This window comes from Mus caroli, chromosome 5, assembly GCF_900094665.2.
Source record: "Mus caroli chromosome 5, CAROLI_EIJ_v1.1, whole genome shotgun sequence".
NCBI classification, from domain to species: Eukaryota; Metazoa; Chordata; class Mammalia; order Rodentia; family Muridae; genus Mus; species Mus caroli.
In genome coordinates, this window is record NC_034574.1 from 113,923,453 (window position 1) to 113,934,958 (window position 11,506).

General features: G+C 48.7%; 1 protein-coding gene across 2 annotated transcripts; it reads left to right on the forward strand.

Annotated features, from left to right (window-relative positions):
• The first annotated feature begins 1,218 nt into the window (after positions 1-1,218).
• On the forward strand, positions 1,219-8,702 carry LOC110293990 (inactive 2'-5'-oligoadenylate synthase 1D). 2 transcript variants are annotated; one of them, XM_021161918.1, is made up of 6 exons: positions 1,219-1,461; positions 2,769-3,057; positions 3,875-4,071; positions 6,040-6,272; positions 6,930-7,083; positions 8,068-8,702. In XM_021161918.1, exons 1-6 carry the CDS (start codon positions 1,279-1,281, stop codon positions 8,095-8,097), a joined length of 1,086 nt encoding a protein of 361 aa, XP_021017577.1. In that variant the 5' UTR covers positions 1,219-1,278; the 3' UTR covers positions 8,098-8,702. The 2 variants fall into 2 exon arrangements, with proteins under 2 accessions (XP_021017577.1, XP_021017576.1); XM_021161917.1 differs by having other exon boundaries at positions 1,279-1,461; positions 8,296-8,400.
• Positions 8,703-11,506: the final 2,804 nt, after the last annotated feature.

The window sequence follows — 11,506 nt, forward strand, 5'->3', positions numbered from 1 at the left end:
TGAGGGTCTTAAAGCCCACGCCCACAGTGACACACCTACTCCAACAATGCCACTCACCTCCCAACAGTGCCACTCCCTGGGCCAAGCACACAAACCCTCACATGTGGCACAAAACAATGGGAGAACCAATGTGGTCATAATTTCCTCACTCCTCTGTTCCTTGTTGTCTGCAGCAATTGCAACCGTAATTTAGGTGTGTGCGGTGTGGTGTACATGAGTGTGTGTGTGTGTACACATATGAGTGTGGGAAGGACTTCTTTTTACTGTTCCATGAGACAGGCTCATCATATAGCCCAGGCTGGCCTCGAACTCTGTAACTTCTGTATCAACCTCTCAGACATTGAGATCACAGGTGTAGACCATCCTGCCATGATGAATATTCACTCCTGCTGGGCAGGGAGCGGTTGGCATGGAGACAGGATCGTCCTCATGAGGGTGTGTCCTGGGCACAAGTCAACAAGTTAGGCTATTGAAGTGGAGAGTGGCAATTGAGTGAAAACCCAGGTGGTTACAGCTGGGGAGAGAGGCACACCCCTGTGACCTCAGCACTTGGGGGTCCAATGGGGCAGGTCCCCAGGTTTATATCCATCCTGAACAAAGGAGTGAGATCCTATATTAAAGAAGGATGTCAGACAGACAGAAAGAGGTGTGGGTACAGGGCAGAAAGGTTGGTTTGGATTAGGCCTTGGACGATAGGCACATCATGGGTGTGCATCTGAGAACCCACAGACACTAACTAAGTCTGAACTAGAAGCTAGCCAGGACCTTGCAGCATGGACCACTCAGCTATGACAAACCCACCACAGCTGTGATGAAGCTGGTGCCTGCCATCTGCTGGATTTCTCTCACTTGCTCTTCACATTTCAGTAACGTGTGTGTGTGTGTGTGTGTGTGTGTGTGTGTGTGTGTTGTATTTGTGTATGTTCTGTTGGTAAAAATCGTGGGACTATCAAAGGTTTTTTTTGTTTTTTGGTTTTTTTTTTGTTTTTGTTTTCTGTAACGATTCATGATCAAGAAGGAAGAACAACAGAAACTATGTTTAGGATGCTTCATGCCTCCTGGTCCACAGCCTGCTGTGATGGGGGTTTGACAATCCAAAGAAATGCCAGCAGGTAAACAGACCCCAGAGGATCAAGGAGCCCAGGAGCCAGAGGGGGCAGGTGCAGAGGTCTGATCTGCATAGCCCCGCCCTTCCTGGGAAGAGAAAGCAGCTATGGATATAAGGGGCAGCTGACTCATGAGGCAAGGCTGCAGTCAGCAAACACTCCTGGCCTCAGGATGGCGAGGGAACTCTTCAGAACCCCAATCTGGAGGCTGGATAAGTTCATAGAGGATCACCTCCTTCCTGACACCACCTTCCTTACTGAGCTCAGAGCAGACGTGGACTCCATAAGTGCTTTCCTGAAGGAGAGATGCTTCCAAGGTGCCGCCCACCCTGTGAGGATCTCCAGGGTTGTGATGGTGAGTCCCATTAGCCTGAGCTCATCAGGGTGGGGTGGGAGAGGACTCTCAGACGCCAGCCTGCAGTCCTTAGTGGGGTGTGAGTTACCTACCTGCTCTGTGCCCAGTGTCCTCGTGTGCATCCCAGCTATGGCACAGGGCAGAGGACAGAACAGAGACCCCACTGCTAGATGACTAGATGACTGGACTGGTGGAAGCTCATTGCCCATGTTTCCATCTGCCCAATGGGTCTGTATGACAGCAGTCCCTGCCTCAGTCACTGTGAAGGCTGCAGACATGTTATGTTGTAATGTCCACTCATCTATGTCAGGGGTTGAACTGTGTTAGTGATTGTGCTCAGCATTTTATTTAGGGAGGATCACTACAGATCACTTGTTATCATTTTGTTTGTTTTGTTTTGTTTTGTTTTGTTTTGTTTTGTTTTGTTTTGTTTTTCAAGACAGGGTTTCTCTGTGTAGCCCTGGCTGTCCTGGAACTCACTCTGTAGACCAGGCTGGCCTCGAACTCAGAAATCTGCTTGCCTCTGCCTCCCAAGTGCTGGGATTAAAGGCTTGTGCCACCACGCCTGGCACTTATTATCATTTTTAAATTGTTTTCTTTTTGTGACTTCAGTTTTCTTAATTTTGACATTTGCTCTGTGGCCTCTTAGTATTGTTACAGAATTTCTTCCTGCTGTCATGATGGTCATGGTCCATTCCTTTTAATACTCTGCTAGCAAGGGGGATCATGACAAGAGCTTAATGTCTATGGTAATTTTCTCAATCTCCTCTCACCCACTACCATCCCACTTCCTTCTACTTGAATCTGAGTTTCCAAGAGTGTTTCCTTCCATCACTACCACACACACACACACACACACACACACACACACAATTCTGGATAGAAACAGATAGAACAAGGATATTCATCATTCTGAGTCTGGCTTATCCCCTGTACCACAAGGAAATCTATTCTCCTACAGAGATCCCAATTTCACTCATCAGGGCTGAATAGAATTCCACTACACATGGGCGAGCTTTCTCCATCCAAGGATCACTCTTAGTGATGGACTCCTACTCAGTTCATCTTCTGGACTGCTCGGCACAGCTCTCCCTATCCTTTCTTTTTTTGTTGTTGTTTTTGTTTTTGTTTTTTTGAGACAGGGTTTCTCTGTGTAGCCCTCGCTGTCCTGGAACTCACTCTGTAAACCAGTCTGGCCTCGAACTCAGAAATCCGCCTGCCTCTGCCTCCCAAGTGCTGGGATTAAAGGTGTGCGCCACCACAGCCCAGCTTCCCTATCCTTTCTTATTCTCATTTTTGTCTTTTAGGGTGGCTGCTACAATGAATGCACTGTGCTCAAGGGAATGTCTGAGGCCAACATGGTGGTGTTCCTTATCAATCTCACAAGCTTTGAGGATCAGTTCAACAGACAGGTAGAGTTCATTGAGGAAATTTGGAGACACCTGCTCCAGTTGCAGCAAGAGAAACTATGTAAACTCAAGTTTGAGGTCCAGAGCCCAAAGGAGCCCAACTCCAGGTCTCTGAGCTTCAAGCTGAGCTCCCCCGAGCGCCAGCATGAGTTGGAATTTGATGTGCAGCCAGCCTATGATGCCCTGTGTAAGTCAGCCAGCAGCAGGGCCTCAGTCTGCCCTCCCCTTATGCATGAATCCTCTCTTCTATTTCTTTGTGTGTGTTTGTGTGTGTTGGGGGGAGCATGTTCACATGTGTGCAGAAGTCTGTTCACATGTCTGCAGGTGTAGGTAATGGTCAGACGCCAGCCTTGGAGGTTGGTTGCTTAGGAGCCTATTTTGGTTGAGAGGTTGACCTGGAGTTTGCTGCCCCACCTTCATGGCTCTTGCAGTAAGGAGCTGGGGTCAGGTGGGGTATGTGCTCTGATGGAGCTGAACCCACAATCTCTGGCACCTGGAGCCTCAGGATGTCAATTAGGTACAGCACAGCGCTGGGGGGAGGGGATACTTGGTCTCCTAGAAGTGTCTGTAGGCCACTTGTAAACGAATATACTCAAACATATCCAGGACAGACTCAGGCTTCCTCTGGGACTCTGAATATGTGTTTACCACATCCATGCACACACAATCCACTCATAACCTCAAAATAGGGAGAGACTGTAAGCAGGAGTTATGATATACAAATGCAGTAGAGTGCTCCATGGTACACCAGATCATGGTTGGCCATTGACAGATGACTGTGTAGCTCTCTTGTGAGTGACCATAGTGTGCTGTTTATTCCCACCACTGTTTCCAGACTTGTGATCAATGCAACCTAGTATGAGCAGTTGGTGCCACAGATTTTCTAGGTCATTTCACACCGTCCAGAGGTGTGGTGGGCTCATGGCTGTATAGGGATGCTTGCTGCAGACAAACTTTGCCCTGTTCCCCGATGGGTATAAACATCAATGAATCTTCCTTTATAGATGAAGTAAGACACTTCAAGCCCTTTGACTCCAGTAACTACAACAAAATCTACGCCCAACTCATCCATGAGTGCACCACCCTGAAGAAGGAGGGCGAGTTCTCCATCTGCTTCACTGACCTCCGTCAGAACTTCCTGAGATATCGTGCGCCCAAGCTCTGGAATCTCATCCGTCTGGTCAAGCACTGGTATCAACTGGTAAGGCATCTGACCCAGATCCTGTGGACCCTAAGTGTAGAGAGTGGGATTCAGGCCAGAGAAGAGGTCTAGTCTAGCTTACTGTCTATGGACATGATAGCTTTATCACATGACCAAGAGTGCCTTGGGAAGGAAAGGCCTCACTTGGTTACACATCCCAGTCACAGGGCATCATTGAGGGAAGTCAGGACAGTAACTGAAGCAGAGACCATGGAGGAATTCTGCTCACTGGCTTGATCTCCATGGCTCACTCAGATATTGTACAGTCCACATGCTCAGGCATAGCACCAACCACATCCACACTTATCATGAATATTTCTGCTCAGATGATTAAGGGGGCCCTTCCCTAGGACCAGTTTCTGTCCTAGTTTGCTCTGACTGCTGTGGTAAAGATGCTGCTGCAAAGTAAATTGGGTGGAAAGGGATTATCTAGCTCACGTTCCTGCATCACACTCCATCTCTGAGGGAAGCAGAGGCAGGAACTGAAGCTGAGGCCATGGAAGAACTCTGCTAGCTGCCTGAGACCCTTGGGCGATCAGTCTGATTTTTACAAACAACTCAGGACCACCTGTCCAGGACAGGCAATGCTCACAATGAGTGGGACCCTCCCACACTGATCATAAAATGCCCACAGGCTTGATTCCAGGCCAGGCTGATGGAGGCATTTTCTCAGTTGTGGGTCCATCTTCTCCAGATGACTCTCTCTGTGTCAGGTTTACAAAGAGAAATAAAAATGGCACAAGGAGAGAGAATAGAAAATGGAGGAGGAAGCCAGGCAGTGGTGGTGCACGCCTTTAATCCCAGCACTCAGGAGGCAGAGGCAGGCAGATTTCTGAGTTCAAGGCCAGCCTGGTCTACAAAGTGAGTTCCAGGACAGCCAGGGCTACACAGAGGAAACCCTGTATCAAACAAACAAGAAAGAAAGAAAGAAAGAAAGAAAGAAAGAAAGAAAGAAAGAAAGAAAGAAATAGAGGAAAAGTGGTTAAATTGGGAGCAGAGCAGAGGGGTTCAGAGAAACAGGGTTTGGGGGAGCAGCCAGGGACATGATGCTGTAGCAGGAAGAGGGAATGGGAGGGAAGATGTCCTGTGCTTGTTCTAAGTGATTTCTTCTAGTCCACTTTCCAATCAGCTAACTCTCTCTTCATCCATGTCTAACTCACTGTTCCATGGTGGCTGCCTCATGTCTGCTTCCTTCTTCAGCAATCCCTGCATGTCACTTTCTATGGCTTATATTTCCTGACATGTCTACCTATTACCTCTTTAAATGGATGATATCTCAATACTTTTTTCTGGATGAGTTTTTAAATGTATGTGTGGTGTATGTGTGTGATACCTGTTTGTGGGAGCACACCTCTTTGTGTGTTCTTGTGTGTTCATAAGAATGCAGAGGTCAGCGTGTGAGGGCAGGTCCTCAGTCACGCCCCACCTTGTGTAATCAGTCAGGGTCTCACACCTGGCACACCTTCTGCTGGATCAGCAGCGCTGGACAGTCCTGCAGCCCCTGCAAGCCCCATCTCCAGCCCGTTGAGCTAGGATTAGGAGTCAGCTTCCTCAAGAGCCTGAAACTCATGTAGATGCTGGGGATCTAACCTCTAGTTCTCACCCCTTCACTTTACCCCTGAGCCAACTCCCCAGCCCCTTCCCAGGTGTTTCAAAGCCCAGGATCAATCTTCAGTAGTGAGCACTCCTTATGTCCACCTCCACCCTCACTCCTAGCTGTCACTCATGGTATCCTGGTTCCTCCTGTGCCTGCTAATGAATGTTGTCTTTGTGAAGCACACAGGGACCATCTCAGTTCCTCAGCTCTTGGCTATAGCACAGGAGGGGCCATAGACTGAGTCTGAGTGACTAGGTGTAGCTATGTGACACTATGTAAGGATATCTGTGGCAGCTGAATTGAGCCTGTGAGAAGTGTCCCCCACACCAGAGCTGAGAGCCCCGTGTTTCTCATTGCCTTTCTCTTCTCAGTGTAAGGAGAAGCTGAGGGAGCCACTGCCTCCACAGTACGCCCTGGAGCTGCTCACAGTCTTTGCCTGGGAATACGGGATCCACGAAATCCCTGAACTCCATACAGCCCAGTGCTTCCGCACTGTCTTAGAACTGGTTACCAAGTACAAGTGCCTTCGAATCTACTGGACATGGTGTTATGACTTTCGACACGAGATCTCTGACTACCTGCAGGGACATATCAAAAAAGCCAGGTAGCTTGTCCCCACATGGCTCTGCTCCCCATAGGAGTCGGGCTGCAATCCTGTGAAAAGGGAGAGGTGTGACCTCTGTCGATGCAGCATCTCCTGCACTGGGCGCTGTCACCTGACTGACATGAGGTCCTAATGCCCTGGGAGATGGGAGGGAGGATGTTTATCTTGTCTGGGATGAGGAGACCAAGGCTCTGACATTGTCCTGACCAAAACAGCAAAGGAAGGGGAGGACATGGAGTGGGGACTGAGATTTTCCAACAGTGACAGCATCATAAGGGCTGTGACACACCAAAGACCTGGGGTGGACCAATCACCTGTAAATAATAGAGTGCTATGTCACCCTAGGGAGTGACATGTCCTGATCCTGTGTTTGATCAGTTTTCCATGAGACTGGCTGGTCCAGCTCTCCCCATGTCACAGATGAGAGACCCTGAGGGACCTGCTCCAGGACACACAGCTACTAAAGGGTAGAGGATTAGAACCCAGGCCCTCTGAGTCATGCCCAAGGATCCCTCCAGTCTTGCTGTATGCCATGGGGCAGGGACTCTGGGCAAACTTTGGATAGGGATGCACTGCTGGGCTCCTCCCCTGCCTCTGTGAAGTGGATCTGAGGCGCTGTTCAGCTGCTCAATTCCCTCCCTGAATGTTGCTCTGCAGGCCTCTGATCCTGGATCCGGCAGACCCAACAAGGAACGTGGCTGGTTCAGACTTACAGGCATGGGACCTGCTGGCAAATGAGGCTCAGATCTGGATAGATTCGACTTTCTTTATGAACCATGATATGTCCATTGTGAAAGCCTGGGAAGTGATGGTGAGACCCTCTCATCATCCCGTCCCCTTGCACACAGCTTCGGTCACTCCATCTATTTGGAGAATATTCTCACTGAGACATGGTCTTTTTCTAAAGATCTCCACACTTCTGTGAAGGCCAGCTGCTTGCTTTCTTTTACAGTCATTTTAGTGCCATTCAGAGCTATCATGGGCTGGCAAGATGGCTCAGTGGGTAAAGACTGCCAGCACTGAAGACCTGGCTTTGATCCTTAGAAATCATAGGGTAGAAGGAAAAAAAAAAACCATATTGTCCTCTGACCTTCATCTCTGTGCTGTTACACAAGTGGACATACATACATGCATATATGCATGCATATACATAGCTGCACACAGACAAACAGATACATAGACTCTGAGAGCTGAGGCCACTGGCTCAAGGACACTCAGCTAGAGAGTGTTAGGGCTGGGATCCCATGGACTCTGAAGCCACTGTCAGGTTCATGAAGCAGCCTGTCTTCCCTGTCACATCATCATGTGGTCAGTGGGATTCAGTGGGGCTGTGTCACAGCCACAGAGGCACAGAGGGACCTGCACTTGGACCTCTCCCCTCCTGTGGCAGCATCTGCCTGATGCTAGGGAACTGATGATGTCACGTGTCACCTCAGAGTGGGGATGAGCATGGGTGCAGTGACTTGAGAAAGAAACCTCAGGAGATCAGGAAGGAAGTGAGAGGGGACATGGAGGGAGGCAGCTGAGGGAACAGTGGACTGTAGTGCTGTCCTGCAACAGAGAGGTGGCAAGGCCATGCCTCCCATTTAGCAGATCTATTAGTAAAGAAGAGCCTGCCTGTGGGGCCATATGGGCCCTCAATGGCCATAGTCATAAAGTCATTCTCTATGTGTGCTAACCATCTTTCTGAGGAGCTCCAGCTGGCCACTCCTGTTACCCACCCTCGGGGATGATTTACATCCCCCTCCTGGAAGCAATGCAGGCTCCTGACATGATTGTATGTTTTTCATTGCAGCCAGAGAGACGAGAATGTGTCTTCCTGTGAGCAACCCAAGCATCTTCCCAGGAGGCTCCAGAGTCAGGGGCATGTCCTCCTCTGCTGTAAGACCTTGACCTAGAGAGGACAGACAGGATGGCACTGAAGGCTCCAGCGAGGGGCATCCAACCTGTGATCAGACTCCAGGATTCTGATCCCTGCCTGCCCATGGACAGCCTTCCTCACAGCCTGCTTTGTCTGCCTTAGCTTCCAACAGTGTTCTCTGGGAGTCAGACTGTGATAGACAGAGAAGAATGCAAGCTTGACTTCCATCTGTCCACCTGTTGGGAGGTTCTGTCCAATAGTGGCTGATCATCATCAATAAACCACAGCAAGCCATGGGGGGGGGGTGTGCACTCTGAGGGAGGAGTCCTCAGACCACACAGAAACTCTTCAGCAGTGCATGTGGCCCGGGAGCCCTGGGAATCTGGCCAGTGATCATCGAAGTGCACTGTTTCTGCAACATGCAGGCTGGGTTTATGGCAGTGCAGGAAAATAAAATTGCATGAATTTTAAAATTTATGATTTTAAAACTTGGGGGGGGGGTTGTGTATGAGATTTGAAGCACTAAATTAAAGCAAAATGCATTGAATTAAACTAAAATGAATTAATTTATTCTCCCTCCCTCCTTTCCTTTCTCTCTTTCTGCCTGCCTTTCTTCCAACTGGATCTTATATGTCTCACCCTAGTTTGTAATTTTACAGAATACCACCTGCCTCAAATTTCTATGTTCTGGAGTTATACACACACCACCACCACCACTGCCACCAGCAGCAGCAGCACCACCCTGCATACAGGTTAAACGGTTCCCTAGTTCAGTGTGGTGAACCAACAGTCTTACAAATACTTAAACTACAAAATATCCACTCGCACTGTCTGCACTGGGGCCCCTTCTCGTTAAGAATGCACTAAATTGCTGAGGGCTAGCATCTCCCAAACCCTACTCCTGTCCCCAATGTCCACTCTCAATCTCTGTGAAGGGGAGAGATGGATCTCCCTGGCCCCTCATTCATTCAGATCTCACTCCAGCAGCCCTGAGGACCAGGAGCCCCAGTGTCCCCATGTGTGAGAGGATGCTTGTCCCCTGCTGCACAGGACAAACCACACCCTCCCTGTACTTTATCTGAGCTGTTGGGGGACCCAGTGATGCTGGTCTATGATTCCAGTCTTGCCCTTCTGAACCCCCAGATAGACAGGGTTCTAATAAACCATGGCCCGTGGTCCCCAGCCAAGCTGTGGACCCATCATGTCTTCCCTCATCTCCCGAAACTAATGTAATACCATGTATGATCTGTAATGCCTGCATCCCATTTCCATGGGGGAATGGAAAGATGAGGACCTTTAAGACAAAAAATGGCAGCCATGGGTATGGATTAGCAGGGAACCTACCCAAGGTTGGTTTCTCTCTTGTATCAGCTGTGGTTTTCCAGAGTAGCAGAACTTATAAAATGAATCTCTCTCTATTATCCGAAGGGATATTTATTAGAATGCCTTACAGGCTGTCATCCCATTGATCCAACAAGGACTGGCTATGTCTGAAACGTCTAAGAATCCAGAGGTTGCTCAATTCTTGAGGCTGGCTCTGGGAAGGCTATTCTGTCTCTCTAACAGGCCAGCTGCTTCAGGTGGGTACACATGGTACAAGCCACGGCCTCCACCCTCCTGGGCCCACTGCCACACTTCTTTGTGGTGATGTGAATTCTTTGGTTAGAATCAAAACTGTGTGGAATCCCATGTCCTTAGAGAAGGCATTCTGTAAGTCCACAAACTACCTGCCTGGGCACATGTGCAGACATAACTGAAGAAGTGTCATTTAAAAGAAAGGATGTGACCATCCACATTGATCAGTGAGATGTGAGAATCCTCTAGGGACTTGGCTTGAAGGGGGATAAGCTCATTTTACTATTAAAGAATTACTATGCCTTCAGGAGACAAACTACTCCAGAAAATTAGTTATGAGGCTACGCGGTCATGTGACACGAGCTAAAGTCATCAGAGAAGACAGAACCTCAGTTTAAAAATGGCCCTAGAATATGGAGCTGTAGGCAAAGCAGTAGGGCAGTTTCTTTTTTTTTTCTTTTTTAGATTTATTTATTTCACGTATGCGAGTACACTCTCACTGTCTTGAGACCCACCAAAAGAGGGCATCAGATTCCCATTACAGATGGTTGTGAGCCACCATGTGGTTGCTGGGGATTGAACTCAGGACCTTTGGAAGAGCAGTAGGTGTTCTTAATTGCTGAGCCATCTCTCCAGACCCAGGTATTTTCTTAATTAGTGATTGATAGGGGAGGGCCTAGCCCACTGTGGGTGGTGCTATCCCTGGACTGATGGTCCAGGGTTCTATAAGAAAGCAGGCTGAGGAAGCCAGGGGGAGCAAGGCAGTAAGCAGCATCTCTCCATGATCTCTGCAGCAAGCTCCTGCCTCCAAGTTCATGCCCTGTGTGAGTTCTCGTCCTGACTTCCTTTAATGAACAGTGACATGGAAGTGTAAGTCAAATGGACCCTTTCGTCCACAACTTGCTTTCAGCATGGTGCTTATCACAGTAATAGTGACGCTGACCAAGATTACTATATAGGAGGGGCAGCTGTTAATAACAGCCATGCTCTATCCTGCCTCCTGCTCAAAGAAGGGCAAGCCTGGAATAGAATATTCTACTGACTCATATACACCCTGGGCATAGTCAGTCCGCACATGCTATCATCCTTAAGGGTCCTTCAGATTCCAGCCCCAGAACAGTTTAAATGAAGACAAAAGACTACAAGCCTGGCCACTTGGGTCACACAGCGTTTAGTGCTGAGCCCTCTCTCCAGCCCCATGACAATGATTTGCTAAGGAACACTTTTTTCACCCTTCTTGGGTCTGTATTTGTATATGTACAGAAACCTACACATGATAAACACATTGCCCTGCTGAATCGTGGGAGTTTAGTGTGGTGAAAGGTTCAGCAATTGTGATAACATTTTGCCCTAGGTATAAGTTAACACATACTATAGAGGACATTAATAAGTCAATGAAGCAATAAAAACATGATGGCTAGATCCTGACCCCACCTTAGGCTAACACAGTCAGGCTGACCTTCAGGCGTGTACAGTGCTCACAGATGACCCGTCCAGCAGGTCCAGTTATTCGAGGGTCTCGATGGGACCTTCTCCTAATAACCAAATGGGGGGGTAGAGAGAGATGAGGGCCTTGTGCGAATAACGACACGGAACCGTTCTGAATTGCATCAAAGCCCCAAATGTATTAGCCAGGCCCGAGGTTTAAATGCACAAGCAAAAGGGGAAGTGCCTTTCAGCAGGAGGAATGGGGCAGAGGAAATGCACCTCAGCAGGAGGGATGGGGCAGCAGAAAAAGAGGAAGTACTTCTCAGCAGGCGGGATGGGGCAGCGGAAATTTTTCTTTTGGCGACTACAC